The sequence below is a fragment of the Macrobrachium nipponense genome, chromosome 44 (assembly GCF_015104395.2).
Source record: "Macrobrachium nipponense isolate FS-2020 chromosome 44, ASM1510439v2, whole genome shotgun sequence".
Taxonomy (NCBI): Eukaryota; Metazoa; Arthropoda; class Malacostraca; order Decapoda; family Palaemonidae; genus Macrobrachium; species Macrobrachium nipponense.
In genome coordinates this window covers 42,206,672-42,230,904 of record NC_087221.1, presented here as the reverse complement: position 1 = coordinate 42,230,904, position 24,233 = coordinate 42,206,672, and the positions used below count along the sequence as shown (strand labels likewise).

Sequence of the window (24,233 nt, the reverse complement as noted above, 5' to 3'; positions counted from 1 at the left end):
TCAAAATATCTCGTATTCGTAGGTGTACAATTGTTCATTGTTCAACCCGAATTACAAGATGTGTCAGAAGACATCGCCTACTCTCCGACCTGACAGCTCTACTTCCAAATGTTCAGCCCATGAGAAGCAGTTCTTCAGGCGCTTTCCCCTGTGTTTTCATTACTGAAGAACGCCCCGCTTCATTGCAACTACGACTTCTCACCGGACAGCAATGAAATAGCGGTTAGCATTTTCAGTCATTTGTAAGCACAGTTATGAATCTTGAGAATCCTTCTCTCGATTCATCTGTGAAGACGTAGGTTGCATTCAATATCTACCTTCGTCTTCAACGGTACATAGTGTTGTTTCTCCTTAGCTGATATTCAACAACCATGAGATGTTTTACCTTCAGGGACCTCGGTCTCTAGAAGGCAATTGACTTTCGCCTGTTGGGCACATGCCTTAAGAGAATCATCACCTCGCTGTCCGGCATTGGTGACAAACAAATAACCCTTTAAAGGCGAAGGTCACGTGACTTACTCGGATGCTTGGACAACTTGCCTTCTACCGAACGCAGTCAGTCGGCAGCTGTCAGAGCGCCCGAGTCAGTTACGAACTACGCTGTTGACTTAGTTCGGTTGTTACAGAGCAATCATTACTTCGTTTTAATAGCTTGTCACAGTACCCATACCATTGACACCCACCATGGAGTGTCGGTGTCCTATCCACTACCGAGAACTTCGCTGCATGGGGATAGGAGGATGCGAGAGACTTCGTGGCAAACGGACAGACCAGTATGGATACTGGACATCACCGAAGTAGAGAAGAGGGATAGGTCATGCGACTATTTCCTTCTTTTCCTCTGAGGAACTGCATGACTTCTCCTGCGAAGTCAAGCATCCAGGGGATGGGGATCCGTGACGCTCGATTTCGTACCGAACTTCGTAGCGAAGACTCAGAACCCTTCGGTCCCTGACGATTGGTTCGAGTCGTTCACAATCCCCTCCCTAATGGACTTCACCGCCTTCGATGCAAAGGAGATGCTGCCTTGTCCGCAAGAACTTCTCCGTGGCGCAGGTACTGAAGGCAGGGGGTCTGGTCCAACCAGACCACATGCCCTTCCTCTACCTTCGGGATATTGCCCACAGGTCCTTGGATCTTTTCCTTGGACCCGTGGTGGCTGCTCAACACGTTGTGTAGCGAACCCAGACCCTCGCAGGCTGAACAGCATCGAGTCCTGGTGTGACCGTAAGAATGGATGAGTGAATGAGAGTGTGACTGGCTCCTCTTCCCATCTTTTTTCTTTTCCCCTCTACCGTGGTGTAGAGGGACCACACGGTCGTCACCCTGCTGGATAAGGACAAGATGCAGGTGAGCTACTCAACAGAGCCCCATCCTATCCCTTTCACTAGGGATAGGGAGCGTATATCCACCACTTCCTCCAACAAGGGGGAGGAAGTGGATGCCAGCTTGAGACAACCCATACTTTATGTTGCCTCTTGCAAACAGGAACAAGAGTTCTTGCTTGCTGGTACAAAGAGATACGCTTGCCTCTCTCTTAGTACTCGGCCCAGAGGTCTGACCATTGATCCTGCGGTGCACACCCCGATCAATCGGACAGAGGCTTGGATCCCTCCCTCGCTCTTACGACCAGGGAGGCATTCCAGGGATGGACGAACACCAGTCTGTTCATCAAAAGACTCAGATTCCTCCCACCAAGAAGTGAGTCTTCCTATTGTTAAAGGACCGATGGTTTGTATTACGTATCGGAACAAATGACAATTTGTCGAAAATTGCATTTTTCCTAACTATACAAACCTGAGGTCCTTTACATATAGTCCCTCCTCATGCCACCCCTCACTCTGCGTATTTTGCATGGGCCAAAAGCAAAAGTGATTTGTTTAGCCGCGCGACTGTCGGACAAGCAGTTAACTACCGTTCTCCCCTTGTTCGAAGCTTACGACGTTCAGCTGCCGCTAGCTACTTCCTATTGTTAAAGGACCTCAGGTTTGTATAGTTAGGAAAAATGCAATTTTCGACAAATTGTCATTTTTTCCTAACTATACAAACCTGAGGTCCTTTACATATAGTCCCTCCTCATGCCACCCCTCACTCTGCGTATTTTGCATGGGCCAAAAGCAAAAGTGATTTGTTTACCTCCCACTGTCGGACAAGCAGTTAACTACCGTCTCCCTTGTTCGAAGCTTACGACCGTTCCAGCTGCTGCTAGCTACTTCCTATTGTTAAAGGACCTCAGGTTTGTATAGTTAGGAAAAATGCAATTTTCGACAAATTGTCATTTAAAAAAAAAAAAAAAAAAAATTTGAAAGATAGATTTTTTGGATGTATTATGAGAACGGATGAGGTATAGTTTTGTACAAGTAACTTACCCAGCAGATATATACTTAGCTATAGACTCGGTCGTCCCGACAGAATTTCAAAACTCGCGGCACACGCGACAGGTAGGTCAGGTGATCCACCATTCCCGCCGCTGGGTGGCGGGGTCTGGAACTATTCCCGTTTTCTAAGCCATAATTTCTCTGTCGGTTGAACGGACAACACCTATTGTTCGTTCCTCCATCTTGGATTTCAACTCGTTTGCCGAGAATTTGGATTGGTTTTTTGGTGACGTATTCTGTTTTTTCTCTGGCTTGGCATACGCTTATTGTGGACTGTTTTTCGACTTTGGTTTTGTTTTGACTACTCTTTCACGATGTCTGACGCTAAGGCTTCACCTATGTTTAGAGTTTGCAGTAGGGAAGACTGTAAGGTTAGGCTGCCTAAATCGCATTAGATCCGCATAGTATTTGCGCTAAATGCAGGGAGAATGAATGTTCTTTTATTAACACCTGTGTGGAATGCGAGAACCTTACGGAGCTTGAATGGAAGGAATTATCATCATAATGTTAGGAAGCTTGAGAGAGATAGAGTGAGGAAGGCTTCAGCTAGGTCATCTAGTAGATCTTGCTCCTTAGAACAAGAAATTAACTCTCCTTCTAACAATTTTCCCTTAGCCTCAGCTGCTTCTCCCTGTTCTGAATCCAAAGATTCTTCATCAGAGAGGGAAATGTAAAAGCTTCTATTAAGAAACTTCAAGCTCAGCTACGAGCTCTAAACCAAGGTAAGAGTGGTGATAGTGACTTGTGCAGTGTCCCCAGTGCAGTGGAGGGGGCATCTGACCGGTTCCTCATTGCTCCTAGGCCTAGACCTCTTCCAAACTCCCAGGACCAGGGAGGAGGAATGTCGAAAGCCGCAGGGAGGATGCAGAACATCCCCAACGGTCAGGCGTCCCTTCGGCAGATCCTGTTGTTAAGTCCCAGGCTGCCTCGGATTGCCGCAGAAAAGGCGTCCTAAAGGAGTGTTTTTCGGCCTCAGACTCTTCCTCTCCTAAACGAGGATGGAGTTCGGCCTACCGTTCGCGCCCTTTGAAGAGAGCCTGGAAGGCGCCTAAAGGAGACGCTGCTGACTCCAGCCCAGAGCGTTTTCCCGAGGATTGGCCTTCGGGACCTAAGAGGACTAGACAAGAGGAGCCTGCTCTTCAGGATCCGACCAAGAAGTTTTTGGTTAATCTGCAAGAGCAGTTAGCGTCGCTCGTAGGCTCTTTTGCTAAGGACTCTACAAGGAGGAAGGATGTCTCGCTCCCTGTGAAGAGTTCCGCTAAGCGTCCTTCTTCGTATAGGAGAGAACTCTCACGATCTCCAGGGCGTTTATCGCCTTCGTCAAGGGACTCGTCGGATAGGAGTTGTTCTCCTGAGAGAAGAGCCCTTTCGCCCTATAGGCTGGCTTCCCCGAAGCGCCCTCTTAGACACAGCGCATCGAGCAGAAGTCTCGAGCGGTTTAGCTACAAGGAACCAGAAAACCGATTTAGGTATCAGGATCCCTTGGGTCTTCAGGACCAGGAGCCAGACAGGCGCAAAGAGGCAGCAAGACGCAAGAAAGGACGTCAAGAGCCTCTTAGAACGCTGGATTCAGGACGTCAGGATTCTGCTAGAAGGCAGGAATCAGGACGCTATGAGCCAGGACGCCATGAGTCAGGGCGCCAGGAGTCAGGGCGCCAGGAGTCAGGGCGCCAGGAGTCAGGGCGCCAGGAGTCAGGGCGTCAGGAGTCAGGGCGCCAGGAGTTAGGGCGCCAGAAAACAGGACGCCAGGAGTACGTTAGGCGTCAAGTGTTAGGGCGCCAAGAGCCTGTTAAGCGTCAGGAATCAGGACGCGGGGATCTGTTCAAGCGCCCTGAATCAGGACGCCAGGAGCCTAGCAAGCGCCACGAACCCGACGAACCTAGACAACAAGAGTCTAGTAGGCACAAGAGTGTTGCCGACAGACAGGAGCCTCACTCTTCGTATAGGAGTGCTAATGTTACGCACTCCCCTTCTCGGGAAAGGAGTTCTTCTCCCGGGAAGAGCCAGATCACTCCAAAACGATCTCCTTCTGTAGATCAGTTGGACCAGGTATCGGAAGACGAAGAGCCTGTAGATGTAGCAGTTTCGGACTACAAGAGACTTTCTCTTTTGCTGCTAAAGGAGTTCGGAGACTCCCTTCATCCTGCGGACCCTCCTTCACCAGGATCGTTGATGTCCAGCACTAAAGCTCTTAAATCGTCTTCCTTCGTTAAGATGCGCCCCGCTCTTTGTAAGAAAAAGGCATTGAAAACTTTTCAGAGTGGTTGACTTCCAGAAGGGAAGCGGGCAAGACATGTTTTTTCCTGCCCTCCTTCCAAGTTAACAGGCAAACCAGGAAGGTGGTACGAGACCAAAGAGCCGATGGGGTTAGGCCTGCCTTCTTCCGCGGATGCGGATTTTGCTTCCTTAGTGGACTCTGCTAGGAGGAAGTCGTTGCTGTCTGCTAAGGCGACTTGGGGCATGTGTGAGCTGGACCACCTTCTAAAGGGCCTCTTTAAAACCCTTGAAGTCTTCAACTTTATGGACTGGGCGTTAGGAGCATTAGCGAAGAGAGCTCAGGACACGGACTTTGTTTCCATGGAGGAACTTTCGAGCGTCCTGGCTTGCCTGGACAGAGCGGTCATGGACGGTTCTGTGGAAGTTGCCTCTCTTTTTGGGACGGGAGTTTTGAAGAAGAGATCTGTCTTTAGCTCTTTCTTAGCAAGAGCAGTATCACCCTTGCAAAGGACATCTCTTCTTTTTGCTCCTTTATCCCCGCACCTTTTTCCACAAGAGACGGTTAGAGAGGTTTCGAAATCTCTTACGGAGAAGGCAACTCAAGATCTACTCACGCACTCAGCCAAGAAGTTTAGGCCGGCAGTGCCGATAGAGAAGAAAGAGAGACCCTCTTTTGTTCAGCCCTTTCGAGGGGCCTCCTCTTCTAGAGCCCCTCTTAGAGGTCGAAGACCAGAGAGAAAGAGTAGACCATCTAGAAGGTCCTTCGGGAAGTCTAGATGAACAGCAAGTCCTCCAGACGGAAAGTAGGCGCCAGGCTACTCCACTTTGCCAAAGTCTGGGCGCAGAAGGGAGCGGACTCCTGGTCCCTCTCTATCCTGAAAAAAGGATACTTGATCCCCTTCAGGGAAAATCCTCCCTTGACGACAACTCCAAGGGAGTTAACCGCCAGATACTCGGATCCGGTCCGAAAGCTTGCTATGTTGCAAGCAGTGGAACAGATGATTTCCAAGGAAGCGGTAGAACTGGTTCAAGATCTCCAGTCCCCAGGATTCTACAATCGGCTATTCCTGGTACCGAAAGCATCGGGGGGATGGAGACCAGTTCTAGACGTCAGTGCCCTGAATTCTTGTCTTGAAGAAGAAATTTTCAATGGAGACGTCTTCCTCTGTTCTATCTGCTCTTCATCCAGGGGACTGGATGGTGTCCCTGGACCTTCAGGATGCGTATTTCCATGTGCCAATTCATCCGGCAGCAAGGAAATATCTGAGGTTCATGTTCCAAGGGAAAGTGTTCCAGTTCCGAGCGATGTGCTTCGGACTTTCGACTGCCCCTCAAGTCTTTACGGACATCATGAAGAATGTAGCTTATTGGCTACATCTGGAAGGGATCAGGATCTCGTTATATCTGGACGATTGGCTAATAAGAGCCCAATCGGAGAAAAAATGTCTGGAGGACCTTTTAGTGACTCTAAAGTTGACAAAGTCCTTAGGACTTTTAGTAAATCACGAGAAATCCATGCTGACTCCCCAGCAAAGTATTGTCTATCTGGGGATTCAGATGGATTCTCGGGATTTTCTAGCGTATCCGTCGCAGGAAAGGAGAGAACGCTGCCTAGAAAAGGTGTCAGTCTTCTTAAGGAAAGAACATTGCTCCGCGAGGGAATGGATGAGCTTGCTGGGGACCCTCTCCTCGATGGAACAGTTCGTTTCCTTAGGAAGACTTCACCTACGACCCCTTCAATTTTATCTGAAGGAGAAGTGGGATTGGAAGTCAACAAATCTGGGAGAGACTTTTCCAATCTCGAAACGGATCAAGGAGAATATCCGTTGGTGGTTAGATCCACAGAAACTAAGCAAAGGAATCTCCCTTCGCTTACAGAACCCGCGCCTAGCGTTGTTTGCAGACGCCTCAGATTCAGGGTGGGGAGCGACCCTAGGGGGTTCGCAAGAAGTGTCAGGCATTGGGAAGGAGAACAAGTGTCCTGGCACATCAACAAGAAAGAGCTAACAGCCATTCATCTAGCTTTGGTTCATTTCGAGGAACAGGGTCTCAGGTCTGGGGATTCAGATTCACTCGGACAACACAACAGCCCTCGCTTATATAAAGAAGCAAGGGGGGACGCATTCCTTTTCCCTGTACGAATCAGCAAAGGATCTGCTGATTTGGCACAGGAAAGAAGATCTCTCCTCACAAGGTTGTACAGGGAGAGAAAAATGTCCGGGCAGATCTGTTAAGCAGAAAAGATCAAGTCCTACCCACGGAATGGACTCTCAATCCTCAGATTTGCCAACAACTGTGGCATCTGTGGGGAAGGCCCAATATAGACCTGTTCGCGACCAACAAGAACCACAGAGATTAGAAACCTATTGCTCCCCGATCTCGGATCCTCAAGCAGTAGCAGTAGACAGCTTTCTGCTAGATTGGACGGGCTTGGACGCGTACGCCTTCCCTCCTTTCAAGATAGTAGGAGAAGTGTTGAGGAAGTTCGCTTGCTCGGAAGGAACAAGAATGACCCTCATCGCTCCCTTTTGGCCGGATCTCGATTGGTTCACAGATGCTGGAGTGGTTAGTGGATTTTCCAAGATCGCTTCCACTAAGGAACGATCTTCTCAAACAACCCCACTTCGACAGGTTTCACAAAAACCTCCCCGCTCTAAGTCTGACCGCCTTCAGACTGTCGAAGGACTTGTCAGAGCAAGGGGCTTTTCACGAGAAGTGGCAAAGGCTATTGCAAGAGCCAGAAGAGTCTCCACTTCTAAAGTATATCAGTCGAAGTGGGAGTTGTTAGAAGATGGTGTAGGGAAAAGAAAATATCCTCCTCCAGTACCTCTGTAACTGAAATCGCAGATTTTCTCCTATATTTGAGAAAAGACTGTAACCTGGCAGTTTCAACAGTGAAGGGTTACAGAAGTATGCTGGCCTCAGTTTTTCGACATAGAGGAATAGATCTGACAAACAATAAAGATCTTCATGACCTTATAAGGTCTTTTGAGACCACGAAAGAACATGTAATCAAGAAGCCTAGCTGGAACTTGGATGTGGTCCTCAAGTTCCTAATGTCGGAAAAATTCGTACCGTCTCACGCAGCTTCGTTTAGGGACTTAACAAGAAAGTCTTTATTCCTTTTTGCGTTAGCAACAGCCAAGAGAGTGAGCGAGTTGCAAGCTTTGGAAGGTAAAGTGGGGTTTAAGAAAGATTCAGCGATTTGCTCCTTTCAACCATTTTTTCTAGCGAAAAATGAAAATCCCTCAAAGCCTTGGCCAAGAAGCTTTGAGATAAAAGGAATATCTTCATTAACAGGGAGAGAACTAGAAAGGACTTTGTGTCCAGTCAGGGCACTCAAGTTCTACCTGGAGAAGAAGAAGTTGCTGAAAGGTACAGAAGAAAGTCTTTGGTGCTCTGTAAGAGATCCGAAAAGAGCGATTTCTAAGAACGCCCTTACATTCTTCATAAAAGATGTAATAAGGGAAGCTCACCTTAAATGCGAAGAAGAGCATTTCAAGGTTCTCAGAGTGAGAGCTTATGAAGTGAGAGCCATAGCTACGTCGATGGCTTTTCACAAAACATGGTCGCTTCAGGCTCTTATAGAGTCGACATTTGGAGATGTAATTCGGTGTTCGCCTCGAATTACCTAAGAGATGTTAAAATTTCGTACAAAAAGTGCTTTGCTCTGGGAGCGTATGTTTCGGCGAATTCAGTGCTGGGAGAAGGGGCTGAGGCTAATCCTTCCTATTTAGTTTAAGGCTTAAATTACTGTTTATTGGTGGTTGTTTTTATTGGTTAATTGTCAGAGGGAATAGGGACCCTCTTACAATTCATAGATTGTAACAAGACTAACATGGTCAGGTGATCGGGATTGGCTTCAGTGCTCTTGGTGATTTGTTTAATAACCTTAACTCTGTCATGTAAGAGGGCGAGTCTCCATTGATATGACAAAAGGTCAAGGCTCTACCATGTAAGTGGGTCAGCCCCCATTGGTACGATCCAGTATAGGCTCTGTCGCGTAAGCGGGCTAGCCCCCATTGACACGATCCAAAGAGTTATTCAACCATAGGTTCATTCCTCGTTGAAACTCTTGAGGCAAGCAGACTCATCGACAGTAGTCATGAAGTCTTCAGCCCAATAAGGTAGGAACTATGGATTATGTTATCCAAGAACATAGGTTGTTTTTTCCCTGTTTTTTAATGTATTTAGTTAAGTATTATTTTGTTTTTAGCTGTCTCTTGCCCGCCACCAAGGGTGCCAATCAGCTAAGTATATATCTGCTGGGTAAGTTACTTGTACAAAAATGATATTGTTAAGATACAATAAAGTTTTGTACATACTTACCTGGCAGATATATACGATTATGGCCCACCCAGCCTCCCCTCAGGAGACAGGTGTAAGAGAAATTATGGCTTAGAAAACGGGAATAGTTCCAGACCCCGCCACCACGCGGCGGGAATGGTGGATCACCTGACCTACCTGTCGCGTGTGCCGCGAGTTTTGAAATTCTGTCGGGACGACCGAGTCTATAGCTAAGTATATATCTGCCAGGTAAGTATGTACAAAACTTTATTGTATCTTAACAATATCATTGTTCAGAAAAACAATACTAGTTATAGAAATAGCAAGACAAAGACATGTAGGAAGAACAGGAAATCATAGAGGAAAGGGAGGGATGAAAACTTAAACCTTATGTGAGTTCCGGTAGAAAGAGCACAGAACATAGAAGAATGGAGAGAACTAAAAATAAAAGTGATAAGGTAGAGAGCCTCCTGTAGTTGAATTGTCGTCAGTAATCTTGGCAGTCATAATGTTAGGTAAATAAAACCTTTCATCGGCTCAGTCTCATTAAGTAAAATAGTTTTGTTTAGTTTAATAATTCTGTTTTTCTGTTGTAGGACTAAGCTTATAGCTAATAATGACATGATTTTATAAAAATCTCATAGTCGCTTTAGTCACTTAAATTGTGAAGAAATCCACAATGATGTCAATAAGGAGAATAGTGCAGGTTCTTGAAAGCTCTTGTTTTATATATAGTTTTAGTACTCTATATACACTAACATAATTGTAGATTTCCTTCACCAGTGACTTGATTTGTTTTAGCAGTTGTAAGTGATAGTTTTGTGTTTATGAACAAATTTGGTTAGCAATAGTAGATAATAGTTTTATGTTTCAGTTATTAGTATTTGCTAATAAAAGCTTGTAACCATGTTAACTATCCCATATTTTTACATAAATCTCTTCTGATAATTTTCCAAGTTTAGCTGCATTTCCATCAGTGAACTGCACAAAATAAATTGTTTTCACTCAGCTTTTCCTGGATGGTGCCATTATTAACTATTGCTAGTTTTGTTGGCTTCAGCTAGATTTTTGCTGAAGGATTTTACAGTAAATATTGTACTCTCAGTAGCATTATGAAAGCTGTCCAACTTCTTTAAACGATCCTTACTCCAATTTTCTATTCTTATTTAACCCAAGAGGCACTAGGGGGTTGCCACTTAAGGACGACGGCAATATTATGCCTGAGCAACTTCAGTAATGGAACCGATACTTTCTTGCTCATTTTTGAACTTATTACCTAATGTTATACATGGTTGTACTAATTTGCTCGTGTCGCAGATTAAAATAAAGAATTAAATATAAGATACTTTTGAAAACTAATATTTAAAAGGAATATTTTTTGGAAAGAAAAGATTTTTTCAAAAACTGCATTTTAGTTTGCTCCGATACTAATACAAACCATCAGTCCTTTACAATAGGAATGTAACTTGCGGCAGCTGGAACCGGTCTTAAGCTTCGAACAAGGGAGTTCGGTAGTTAACTGCTTGTCCGACAGTCCGCACACCGCGCGACTGGGAGGTGAAGATCCACTTTGCTTTCGGCCGTGCTGGGTGACAGACGTGTTCTCCACCTCTCTGCCCGCCTTTCGTTGTATGCTTTGTCTCTTCTCAAACTTGGTTTGCTTTGTGTGTATGGTAAAATACTGTAAGTACGTGTCCTTTGTATTTTATTATTGATTTTGTGAAATGGATTCCCATGAGCTGGAGACGTCCCCACGCCCCCCCATCAGCCACAGAGTTTGCCCTGGTGTGGAGGGCCGTAAGTGTGGGGCCTTCCGCTCCTTTCCAGAAGTGGATCCTCATGCATTGTAGTGCTCGATGCCGAGGGCGCGAATGCTCTCGGGCCGAGCCCTGTGATTTGTGTAGACGTATCGTGGTCGGAGGAGCAGTGGGTGCTATATGAGGGTAGGAGGAAGTGACGTAAGCCTGCCAGGGAGTCCTCGGAGGGTTATCTGGCGACACCCTTGGTCACAGACACGTCATCTTCCTTCCTGCTGCCATCTCAGCTTCCGCGTATGGCTCCTTCCCCTTTTGGGGGTTTTGGGGGGGGGGGGGGTTTCTCGTTCCTTCTCTTCGCCCGATCCGTCGAGCGTAGAGGAGGGGCCGAGGTACCCCGACATTCAATTGTATTCGGGGTCTTCCGTTCGTTCGGGGTGGGGCTTGTCCCCCCGTGTGAGGGGGAACCCCTCCTACTAACCCAACCTTTGCCTCCTCAGGTACTCCTGCTGTGGGCGACGACTTCGGCCAGGTATGGTTCTCGCTGGGCCTCCAGGGGACGCCAAGCGTTCGGGGGCTGTTGCATCACCTGGCGGGTGCTGCTCTGGTCACCCATGGACCGGTGACCACCACCACCACCGTCTCGACCTTAGGGTATGCCGCGCCTCCTCACCTGGTGTATACCCAGCATGTTACTACGTTAACACCCTCAGCTGCGGTGCAGGCCCCAATTGCTGGTTTCCCGAGGAGGGTCATGCCACCGTCGCCCGGGTTCACCCTGGACCTTCCACCTGTACCCAGAATGTCACTGATTGCTGTTCCGCCTCCTGCTGTACCTGACATTCCTGCCGCTCCTGTCGTGCCTGCCGTGCCTGGACTAGCCCCTGCCGACGTCGTTCCTGCCCGTGGTGTTGCTGCCCCAGTCACGGGTCCTTCCAGACAGGTGCAGCTGGGCCTTGTTGCTTCAGCAATAGCCCCGGCTCCGTCCTGGATGGAGGACCTGACGTCTGCCCTGAGGAAGCTGACGAAGAAGAAGAGGAAGAGGAGGAAGGTGTCGTTGTCGTCTTCGTTGTCTTCTTCGTTGTCGCCTGCTGCCGCCTCTTCCCCTTCGACTTCCAAGGCTTCTAAGCTGAGGAAGAAGAAGGCTTCCTCCTCCCCCCCCCAAGAAGTCTCCTTCGGGAACTTCTAAGGGGCCGCCTCACTCCGGTGGGACGGGGAGTTCTTCCCCTGGTCCTCCCGCTCCTTCGGGAGCGGGGCCCGTCTCTCCTTCTGCAAGGAAGAAGATGGGGACCAGAGGGGTACCAGCTAACACCGGTACTTCCTCACCTGGTGCTAGGGGTTCTGCGGCTACACCAGGTTGCAGCTCGGCCTCTCGTTCGCGAGAGGTACTGAGTGTAAGGTCACCTGCGGGTGACTGTACAGCCAAGGCTCAGGCTTCCGAGTTTGCTCGGCGCCAGGACCGAGGCACGGAGCGGAAGACTGACGAGAGTCGCTCAGGTGACTCCCGCCAGGCCAACGATCGCTCTCGTAGCGATCCGCAGGTAACCAGGATTGACGCGACGGTCCCAGACCGGACACGGGCTGAGGTTAGGAAGAGGTCCCCTCGATCGCTGGTTCCAGCGGTTCGACGCACCGTGAGGACAGGCATCGCTCCCACCACGACAGTGGTCTCTGCAGGTCCCCTGACCGCCGCTCCCATCGGGATTGGGCGGGTAGGGGGACCAGCAGCAGCTCCTCTGACGCACGGAACTGGAGCCGCTGTTCTCGGTCCAGCTGCTCTCCCCAGGAGACCCGCGCTACCAGGCCTGCAGCTCGATCGCCACCGCGGGTTGGCGATCGCCTGCAGCCCCCCAAGCACACCGGTTCTACCGGTGAGCGAGGGGGGAGCGTCAGGTCTTCTTCTCCGATCCCTTCAACTTCCTCGGGTTACGCCGAGAAGAGCGAGGCGATCCGGAGTGATCGTGAGAAGCGCACTCCTCACGGTCCCACCACGACGCCCTACGAACCAGGCACGGTCTTAGGACCGACCAGGTCGTATGCGCAAGTGGCAGGAGGAGACCAGGAGGGGTCTGTCGCTGTTCCTCCTTCCAAAGGAGGAGGGTCTCGAGAGGCGTTCTTGTTAGAGGGACTTGATGGTCCTACTCCACAAGACGCAATCACTCCTTAGATCCAGAGGTCGTTTGCAGAGGTTATTGCGCTGATTCATCAGCACAACGACCTCGGGGAAGGATCGTCGCTCCCACCTTCTGAGCCCACGTCACGGCTCAAGTCGTTCTGGGGTCCTAAGAAGGAACTCAAGACAACAGTGGGTCTGCTGCGATCAGCTCTAGCTGACTTGGTGCTGGGCCAGGTGGACTTGCTTGTCTCTGGACAGGAGGGTTCGCTAAAGTCCGGCAGGTCTTCCAAGCTACTTCCCCCGCCTCTACTGCGACAGAGGAGATTCTACGTGCCTTCAGAGGACCCTATGCCGCCCAAACAGGTTAATCCGGAGCTAGCTAGGTTAACTCCGGGGGTGCCTCTGCAGCAGCTCCTGTCGGAGAACTTGTGGTTCTCGCAGCAAGAGGCACTTGCACTGGAATCCACCGCCATGGTGGCATTCCAGGCAGTCTCCTGGTTAGACCTGTGGTCCCTCACGGTGTCTAAGGTCGCGGCCACCTCGGGAAATATCACTCCTGAAGGTGACCCGGCTTTCCGGAGGCTGTGTCAGTCTGGGGGTAGAGCCATCTCCTACCTAGACCACCAGACGGCAAACCTGTGGGCCAACCTGGTACTTCGGCGTAGGGACGCAGTCCTCACCCGAGTGACCAGGGCGGCTGGGCGTGAGGTGGCACTGGGTCTTCACAACGGACCGGTGCGGAGTTCCTCCTCTCTCTTCCCAGGAGAGATGATGGACGCTGCGGTGGAACGATGGCGCACTGATGACAGTAACCGTCTAGTCCACCAGGCAGTCTCGAAGGCGTCTGGGCAGCCTCGAACGACTGCGGCCAAGCCCAAGAGCTTGGTTAGCACTTCCTCTGTGGCCAAGACGATTGCATCGTCGAAGCCCAAAGGAAAGACTCTGCCTTCGACTTCTTCCAGGGGCAGTCGTCCTCAGCCCTCCTTCCCTCGAGGGAGAGCGGGGAAGAAGTCAAAGAGAGGTGGGAAACGCTAGGGACAGCGTTCCCCCTCACCTGCTACCGGAAGTCGGGGGGTGCCTGGCAAGCCATTGGGCAACATGGTAGCGCTACGAAGCGGAGACCTGGATGGTAGACGTCCTTCGGGAGGGGTATCTCCTACCCTTCGAGTCTCAGCCACCCCTCACCTCCAACCCAGTCCACCTTCAGACCCATGTACCTGGAACATCAAAGGACATAGCCCTTCGGCAAGAAGTCCAAGCCATGCTGAGCAAGGGAGCTGTGGAGATCGTCAGGGATCGTTCACCGGGTTTCTACAGCACCTTCACATCAACGTCCTGGAGCTTAAGGCAGCGTTCCTCGGTCTCCAAGAGTTCCAGGACTGCTTGGTGGGACACTCGGTGGTCTTGATGTGCGACAACACCACAGTAGTGGCATACATCAACAAACGGGGGGCCTAGTGTCCCTCCCGTTGCACCAGTTGACGTTGCAGGAGCACGAGTGGGCTGTGGCCCACTGCGTAGAGCTGTCAGCCCGCTACATTCCAAGCAAGAGGAATATAGTAGCAGACAAGCTCAGCCGTCGGGATCAGGTGATAGGGACCGAATGGTCCCTACACCCAGACGTGGCGGAAAGGCTCTTCAACCTCTTGGGGCGTCCAGTAGTGGATCTGTTCACCACCCGGCACAACAGAAAACTTCAGGTTTTCTTCTCGGCCGTGCCGGACCCATGGGCAGCTTCAGAGGACGCTCTTCAACACCCATGGGACAACCTCTTCGCTCATGCCTTTCCCCTGTTCTGCCTGATTTGCAAGGTTATCAGCTGAGTGCTGGTCACCCCGAATCTCCGGATGACCTTGGTGGCTCCCAAATGGCCTCAGGCCATTTGGTACCCGGACCTGCTGGCTCTGCTTGCAGAAGCACCGAGAGAGATGCACAACCTTCTCGTCCAGCCACACGTGGAACGGTACCACCAGTCAGTCCAGTCCCTACATCTTCACGGCTGGCTGTTATCCACCATCTCTTGCGAGTGAGAGGCTATTCTCGCCAAGCAGCAACAGAGATGGCTGGGTACGTCAGACAGTCCTCTGCAGCTGTGTACCAGGAAAAGTGGGCAGTCTTCAGTGGTTGGTGTCGTAGACGGGGTCTATCTCCTTTTAGAGCCACTCTTCAGCAGATAGCGGATTTCCTCGTGTTTCTTCGCCGAGACAAGCTCCTCTCCGTCCCCACAGTCAAAGGATACAGAGACGCCCTGACCCTAGTCCTGAAACTGAGGGGAGTGGATATCTCGAATTTGTTCAAGATCTCCCTGCTTATGAGGAGCTTCGAGAGGTCTTGCCCACCCAGGGAACTCAGGCCCCCGGGGTGGGACGTGACTCTTGTTCATAGGAGTCTGACTCGAAGTCCCTTCGAGCCACTCCGAGTGTCGTCAGACAGGGATCTGACCCTCAAGACCCTCTTCTTGCTGGCCCTGGCATCGGCAAAGAGAGTAGGGGAACTTCATGGTCTTTCCTTCAACGTCAAGCTTACCAGGGGATGGGGATCTGTGACGCTCAATTTCATCCTGAACTTCGTAGTGAAGACTCAGAATCCTTCGGTCCCTGACGACCGGTTCGAGTCTTTCACAATCCTCTCCCTAAAGGACTTCACCGACGACAATGCGGATGGGATGCTGCTCTGTCCTGTGAGGGCGCTACGGCGCTATCTGAAGAGAACTCGGCACCTCAGGCCTGAGTGTCAACACCTCTTCGTTAGCACCGGGGTGACCAAGAAAGAAGTATCCAAGAACACGTTCTTTCTGGCTGCGTGAGGTGATCAGGAGGGCGTACGAAGCTGATGGTAGCGACGACATCCGTACCCTTCATCCGAGTGCCCACAAATCAGGGGTATTGGTCCTTCCCTTGTGTTCCGCAAGAACTTCTCCGTGGCGCAGGTCCTGAATGCAGGGGTCTGGTCCAACCAGACCACCTTCACCTCCTTCTACCTTTCGGGATATAGCCCACAGGTCCTTGGACACTTTTTTCCTTGGGACCCGTGGTGGCTGCTCAACATGTATAGCTTACCTAGCACCTGAGTGGACAGAACAGCATCGCATCCTTGTGTGACTGCATGAATGGATGAGTGAATGAGAGTATGACTGGCTTCTCTTCCCCATCTTTTTCTCCCCCTCTACCTGTGGGCAGAAGGACGCGGTCGTCACTACGGTGGAACAGGAGGTGATGCAGGTAAGCTACTCGACCGAGCTCCATCCTATCCCTTTCATTAGGGATAGAAGCGATTATCCACCACTTCCCCCGACAAGGGGGGGGGGGGGGGGGGGGGGTGGAAAGTGGAAGCCAACAAAAGACAAACCCATGACTTCATATTGCCTCTTGCAATAGGAACAAGTTCTTGCTTGCTAGTTTTAAGAGGTACGCTTGCCTCCCTCTTATTACTTGGGTCCAGAGGTCTGACCATTGATCCTGCGGTACATACCCCGATCATTGGGCAGAGGTTAGGATCCCTCCCTCTGCTCTTACGACCAGGGAGGGAACCAAGGTTGGACGAACACCATAAGACTCAGATTCCACCCACCAAGAAGTGAGTCTTCCTATTTGTAAAGGACCGATGGTTTGTATTCGTATCGGAACAAATAACAATTTGTCGAAAATTGTAATTTTCCTATCTATAGAAACCTGAGGTCCTTTACACATAGTCCCACCTCATGCCACCCCTCACTCTGTTTTTTCCTGGGCCTAAAGCAAAGTGGATCTTCACCTCCCAGTCGCGCAGTGCGCTGACTGTCGGACAAGCAGTTAACTACCGAACTCCCTTGTTCGAAGCTTACGACCGGTTCCAGCTGCCGCAAGTTACATTCCTATTGTAAAGGACCTCAGGTTTGTATAGTTAGGAAAAATACAATTTTCGATAAATTGTTATTTTGGAATGTTTTAAGCAGTATATTCTGAGATAATTTCAAATTTTGTCATGAGAATATTACTCCTTAGCTATTCAAGAAACACCTATAAAATTGCAAAATATATACAACAGTTAATAATTGGCTGAATCAGTGTATGTGTGTTTGTATGTTAACTGATTATCCACACTAACTTTTAAACCAATATTACTATCGTCACTGTCATTATAATTATCTGTTTTGATATCACTATTTGATGGAAATAAATAAGCATCATCATCAAAAGCTGTTATCACGTTGTAATTTCAGGATATGAAAACCTCCCTGGTCCCGCCCCATGGGCTGACCGAAGGGTTACAATTATGCTATTTTTATACCTAAATTTACTGCAATATTTGAAAATATTGTAAAGCGTCGATTTTAGCGACATGCCGCACCTTGTGGGTTAAGCATCAGTCCTTGGGGTGAGTCCATTTAGGGGGAAATGTGACTGGGTGTTATCTTGAAACCAATCTATCATGTTATTGATATACTGTAATATTAGATAAGGTTTTGTATATAATTAATCAAGATCGTTGGATGCCAATAACAATCTATTATTGTTTAAAGAGAGCTAACTCTGAATTGATGCCAAGCAACTTATAGAATGCTGATTTTATGTTAATGTCAAGTGGAAAGCCTACTTTATTAGCTGGGTTGGGTAAAATGCTTTACCTTTATATTGCTTTGTTTTGGTAGTAAATCCTTGTTTAAAAATCTAGTAAAAGAAAACTCTTGGTAACTGTAATTCACATATTGTAAATAGCATGAATCCTGTGATGGGTCAATGGTTTAGGTTAATAGTTTATTATAAAAATACTGGGTGAAGTGGCTGCTTGTAGCTTATATGCATTTCTACTGTTTTTTCTAAAGGTCTTTAGCCAAGAGAAATCTCATAAGAAGTATTGCTTAGCTCATCTTTTCACGGATATAAGGTTTGATGGTGGAATTCTTGGGCTAGCATATGTAGGCTCTCCTCGCAGGACTTCTGTTGGTGGAATCTGTACTCCAGGTGGGTATTGTAAGGATGAAACCAGTTCTGATTTTTATTGCCCTAAATATGAAGTTCTTAAAACAGGATTACAGCCATCTGTGCTAAAGTAGAGAAAAATACAGGCAGTCTCTGGCTTACGACGTTATATTTGAAGTTTTCTTTATGAGAAATGCAGTAAAAATGCAGTTTGTTCATGAAACTTACCTGTCAGATATATATATAGCTGTATTCTCTGAAGTCCGACAGAATTTCTAAAACTTACGACACACGTAGTGGGAGTTGGGTGGTTAGTACCCATTCCCGCCGCTGGGAGGCGGGTATCAGGAACCATTCCCATTTTCTATCAGATTTCTTCTGTCGCGGGTGTCGTAAACATCTGTTTACACACCTCCGCCTCAGGATTTTGGAAAACTTTTCATTGCTTGAGTATCCTCTTGACTTTTTGGTTTTTTGGTTTTGGATCGATAGCTTGGCATACGTGACTTTGGACTGTTTTGAATTTGGCTTAGTTTTTTTCCTTAAATATGTCTGGATGTAGTTCGGCTAGCGCCAGGGTGTGTTCGAAAGTGGAATGCAAGGTTAGGCTACCAAAAGCCTTGGTTGATCCTCACACATTGTGTAAAGGGTGTAGGGGGCAAGAGTGTAAATATGATTTGCGCTGTAATGAGTGTGAAAGCTTGGATGATTTACAATGGAAGACGTATGAATCCTACGTAAATAAGTTAGAACGTGATAGGATCAGGAGGTCTTCCTCCAGGAGTAAGTCGGGTAGCAGACAGGGTCTTAATGTATCCCCTTCTAACCCTCCTTTAGATTTTGTGTCTCCTAACCCCGTAGTGTTGCCTTCGGGCCCTCAAGTGGTGTCTGCGGAGGGTAATGCCCTTTCGCTTATCCTGGATTCATTGAAGACGCTTGAATCTAAAGTGCTTGCCCTTGAAAACAGGCTAAATAAGTGCAGTGATAGTGCCCCTAGTGAAGTGGAGGGGGCGTCAGATCGGCCCTATAGCGCCTCTAGGCTGGGACCTCTGCCGGACTCCCAGGACTCAGGGAGAGGGCATGTCGAAGGCCGAAGGAGGGTTACGGGGACCCCCTACCGATCTGACGTCCCTTCAGCAGTTCCTGTGGACGCTTCCCAGGCTGCTAAGGAGCGTGCTCGAGCACGTATCCTGAAGGATTGTTTCTCGTCTTCCGACGCGTCTCCCCGCGCAAGGGTGGGAATCTCGTCCGGATTCGCAACCTTTGAAGAGGACTCTTCAAGATCTTGACGCTTCACGTCATGCTATGTCTGAGTGGCATTCTTCTCCGGAAAGCGTAGCTTTTCCGCCCCAGAAGAAGTCTAGGACGTCATCTGATGATGACGCCCGCGAGCGCCCCAGTCGCTCTAGAGCCAAGGCTGGTTACCTGGGAGAAGGAAGAAGGCGTCCCCTCGCCCCTCTCCTTCTCACAAGCGCAGCTCGTCTCCGCGTAAGGAGACTTCTCAGACGGAGATCATCATTGCTATGCAACGGCAACTGGACGCTTTACTTAAGCAGAAGGAGACGGTTCCTCGTCGCAAGAAAGACGATAGACTTCCGATCAAGAGAACAAGGCAGTCTTCTCCAGCTGCTCCTCTTTCGTCCCCGTCTACGGATATTTCGCCCTCTTGACTTCGTTCTGCTCCCCAGGGTTCGTCTAGAGGTGACGTTAGACGTCAGGTTAGAGAGAGATCTCTTCATGCTCCTCTCTCTTCACGTCGAGAGGATGCTCGGCTTTCCGACTTCGACGCTTCTGCTGACGACGAGTTTGTAGCTGTCGGACGGACTTCTATGCGTTCTGCCCCTCTTCGACATGAGAGTGTCGACGCTCAACGGTACGCTAGTTCGGTAGCCTGATCAAGTTTCTTCGCGGGACGTTCGTAAGGACGCTTCGCGGGACGTTAGAAGAGTCGCTACGATGGACGCTCGGTCGGACGCTGATTTGGACGCTCGAAAGGACGCTAGGTTGGACGCTCAGATGGACGCTAGTAGACGTTGTAGTAAGAGCTCTGTGGACGCGAATGTGGAAGTTCGCTATCACTCGGATGTTGTTCCCGAGGCTTTGGCTGACGCTTCACGTCTTCCTTCTTCTTCACGTTCGCCTCTAAGGGTGATTCCTGATCCTGTGACTGTTAAGGATCCGTTACCCTCTTCTTCTCGTCATCGTTCGGATAGGAGACTTGGAGCGAAAGGACTTGTGCCTCTTCCTTCGGATTTTCTCTCGGGTAAGGAAGAAGGAGAACTTAGCGGTTCTTCTGAGGATGTTGACGAAGAACAACCTGCTACGTCTGCTTCGTCAGATTACCAAGTTTTGGCACGGCTACTTCGTGATTCGTTTGGGGATACTTTCCAGCCCGCTGCCCCTCCTTCTCCTCCTTCACAGTTTTCGTCGTCGAAGACAAGCAAGACTCCAGGGTTCGTGAAAATGAAGACGTCTTTGTCTACTAGAAGAGCTTTCCGGAAGGTTAACGCCTGGATGGAGTCTAGGAAAGCAAAGGGAAGGACTACTTTTGCCCTGCCTCCTTCTAGAACTTAGCGGTTAAGGCAGGGATGTGGTATGAAACAGGCGAGGATTAAGATTGAAGGTTCCTATGTCTGCTCAAGGTGATTTCGCCAGCGTGGTTGATGCCTCAAGGAGGGCCCTTTTAGCCTCAGCTAAAGTGTCATGGACGACTTCCGAACTGGACCATCTTTTGAAGGGACTGTTTAGGTCCTTAGAGGTCTTCAACTTCTTAGACTGGTGTCTCGGAGCTTTAGACAACCAGTCTCGTAAGCCAGACTCGATCAGCTTGGGGGAGCTGTCCAGTGTATTGTCATGCATGGACAAGGCCGTCAGGGATGGCTCAGAGGAGTTAGCCTCTCATTTTTCAGCAGGGGTGCTGAAGAAAAGGTCGCTTTATTGCAACTTTGCGGCTAAGTCTGTCTCTCCCGCACAGAGGACAGAACTTTTGTATGCTCCCTTCTCGAGTCATCTCTTCCCCCAAGCTATGGTGAAGGATCTGGCAGTTAGTCTTCAAGAGAAAGCCACGCAAGACCTGTGGGGCTCAGTCTTCGAGACGTCCGGCTGGCCCTTCAACGTCTTCAGGAGCCCAACCGTTTAGAAAGCAGAAGCCCTTTCGTGGAGGGACTTCCGCTAGATCGTCTCCCCGAGGAAGAAGCCTTCCTAGAGGTAGAGCCCCTTCCAAGTCTAGGGGCAAGAAGTGAGAGATCGTTCCTTCAGCCACCGGTAGGAGCCAGGCTGCAGTTGTTTGCAGAAGCCTGGAGAGAGAGAGAGAGGCGGACACCTCTGTCTCTCGACGTCATAGAGAAGGGTTACAAGATCCCTTTCATAAAGCCGCCCCCGTTGACTTCCACTCCCAGGGACTTGTCCCCATCGTATCCTCAAACAAAACGGAGGATACTTTTCGACCTGCTCGAGCAGATGCTCAAGAAACGAGCAGTGGAACAGGTTTTAGACCTGGCAACGCCAGGATCTTACAACATTGTTTCTTGTACCGAAACAATCGGGAGGGTGGCGGCCGGTCTTGGGACGTAAGTCGTCTAAACCTCTTTATAGAAAAGCAGAGGTTCAAGATGGAGACACCTCAGTCAGTTCTGGGGGCCTTAAGACCTGGAGATTGGATGGTATCACTCGACCTACAGGACGCCTACTTTCACGTCCCGATACATCCCCAATCGATGAAGTACCTTCGGTTCGTACTGAAAGGGAAGGTCTTTCAATTCAGGGCTCTTTGTTTCGGACTGAGTACGGCCCCTTTTATCTTCACCATCTTAATGAAGAACGTGGCGAGGTGGCTCCATCTTTCCAACATCAGAATCTCGCTCTATCTGGACGACTGGCTCATACGAGCCTCCTCGCAGACCCGGTGCCTGAAGGACATGCAAACGACTCTGTCTTTAGCTGCGTCCCTGGGACTTCTGGTGAACTCGAAAAGTCACATCGACCCCAACACAGTCCATCGTGTATCTGGGGATTCAGATGGATTCAGTGGCTTTTCGGGCTTTTCCGTCCCAGGAACGTCAGCAACAAGGCATAGAAAAAGTGTCAGCCTTTCTAGGGAAGGATTCATGCTCGGTGAGGGAATGGATGAGTCTGCTGGGGACCATTTCCTCGCTGGAGAAGTTTGTTTCCCTGGGGAGGCTACACCTCCGACCTCTTCAGTTCTTTCTGTCGGACAACTGGACAGACAAGGACAACTTCGACATGAAGTTAAGCATCTCGGAAGAGGTGAAGAACCATCTAAGATGGTGACTCGATCCGTGGAAGCTGTCAGAGGGCATATCCCTCAAGCTTCAGAACCCCGACCTAGTGTTGTTCTCCGACGCGTCATCCACGGGGTGGGGAGCAACTCTAGTGGGGGAGGAAGTGTCAGGTACCTGGAGAGGGGAACAGGTAACCTGGCATATCAACTTCAAAGAGCTGGCAGCGGTTCAATTAGCGCTCCAGTTCTTCCAGAACAAAGTCTCCCGTCGTGTAGTTCAAGTCAACTCGGACAACCACAGCCCTGGCATACTTGAAGAAACAAGGAGGAAACACACACTCGCTCCCTGTTCGCTCTAGCGAAAGAGATTCTACTTTGGGTTTGGGCAAAGGAGAGAGAAGTCACGGTATTGACAAGGTTCATTGCCGGAGTCGAGAACGTCCGGGCAGATCTCCTCAGTCGACAAGGACAGTTATTGCTGACAGAGTGGACCCTCAATCAAGACGTATGCCAGGAGCTGTGGGGTCTTTGGGGATGTCCCTTAGTGGACATCTTGCAACATCAAGGACGGCGAGACTCCCTGTATTGCTCCCCGGTTCTCGATCTGGGAGCAGTAGCAGTAGACGCCCTTCTATGGGATTGGACGGGCCTAGATCTCTACGCTTTTCCCCCCTTCAAGATCCTGGGGGAGGTGATGAGAAAATTCGCAGCATCGGAGGGGACGAGGTTGACTTTAATCGCCCCCTTTTGGCCCGCAGCGATCTGGTTCACAGAGGTGATGTTCTACCTGGTGGATTATCCGAGATCTCTTCCGTTAAGGAGAGATCTACTCAAACAGCCCCACTTCGAGAGGTACCACAAAAACCTCTCCGCTCTGAGTCTGACTGCGTTCAGACTATCCAGAAGTTGGCCCAGAGCGAGAGGTTTTTCGAAATCAGTGGCTAAAGCTATCGCCACCGCGAGGAGACCCTCATCAATCGCGGTTTATCAATCGAAGTGGGCAGCCTTTAGAAGTTGGTGTAAGAGAAAAGGAGTTTCCTCTACCACTACCTCTGTGAGCCAGATCGCCGACTTCTTGCTTTATCTTAAACAAGATCTGAAACTTGCAGTGTCAACCATTAAAGGCTACAGAAGCGTCTTATCTGTAGTTTTTCGCCATAGAGGTCTTGACCTCGCTAATAACAAGGATCTCCATGATATTTTGAGATCTTTCGAGACGACCAAGGTGCCGCTACCGAAGTTACCTTCGTGGAACCTCGATTTGGTCCTCAAATATTTAATGTCAAATCGCTTTGAACCTCTTTACTCTACGTCTCTACGAGATTTGACGAAGAAAACTGTATTCCTAACTGCTCTGGCGACGGCGAAGAGAGTTAGCGAAATACAGGCTATTAGTAAACACGTCGGCTTCAAAGGGCATAATGCGGTCTGCTCTTTGGGTATGTCGTTTCTGGCCAAAAACGAAAACCCTTCCAATCCGTGGCCTAAAACGTTCGAGATCAAGGGTATGGCAGAGATCATTGGTCAAGAGCCAGAAAGAGTCCTGTGTCCTGTTAGGGCTCTTAGAGAGTATCTTCGTAGAACGAAGGATTGTAGAGGTTCTGCGGAGAACTTATGGTGTTCGGTCAAGAGACCAAACATGCCCATGTCAAGAATGCACTGGCATTCTTTTTAAGAAACACCATTAAGGAGGCGCACTCTTCTTGCAAAGACAGCGACTTTAAGCTGCTAAAAGTTAATGCGCACGAAGTAAGGGCTATTTCGACCTCAATAGCCTTTCAGAAAAATATGGCTCTTAAAGACATTTTAAGTGCTACTTTTTGAGGAGTAACTCAGTGTTCGCCTCGCACTACCTACGGGAGGTGAGAACGACCTATGAAAACTGTTACTCTCTCGGACCATACGTCGCTGCAGACACTATTTTGGGGGCAGAGGTAGCACTCATCCTTTCCCATAGAAAAAGAGGGTAGTGAGTTTTTTATATTTGTAATGTTTATGTTGTAGGGTCGGCCGCCGAGTACGGTCGTCCCTTCCTTTAGCCTTTGGTATATGGGAGTTTGTTGTTAGGCTAACTTAGGTGGTGCTCGTTGCCCTCAGAAGTATGGTCATGGTCTAGTCACATTGTGGTCCCGTCCCTGTTGACAGATCATCTAGAGCGCACCAACTACACAGGTCACTACCTTGTTGGTAACTCTAGTGAAGCAGAAGCAGGCTTGGGTGACAGTAATCACGAAGTCAGCTATGCTAACAGGTAAGGAACCAAGATGTCAATCATCTACATTTATATGTTTCCTAAAATCCTTTTTCTGTCTCTCCCACCGCCAAAGGTGGGATTCAGCT

At 49.3% G+C, this 24,233-nt stretch overlaps 1 protein-coding gene across 1 annotated transcript in view; it reads left to right on the top strand.

The window, feature by feature from the left end:
* Positions 1–24,233, top strand: part of LOC135204237 (ADAM 17-like protease) — a gene marked incomplete at its 5' end in the record, with an annotated part of 78,169 nt that overhangs the window by 15,448 nt on the left and 38,488 nt on the right. Inside the window, 1 exon segment of the mRNA XM_064234347.1 lies at positions 17,557–17,695. Coding sequence (XP_064090417.1) covers positions 17,557–17,695 — 139 coding nt within the window.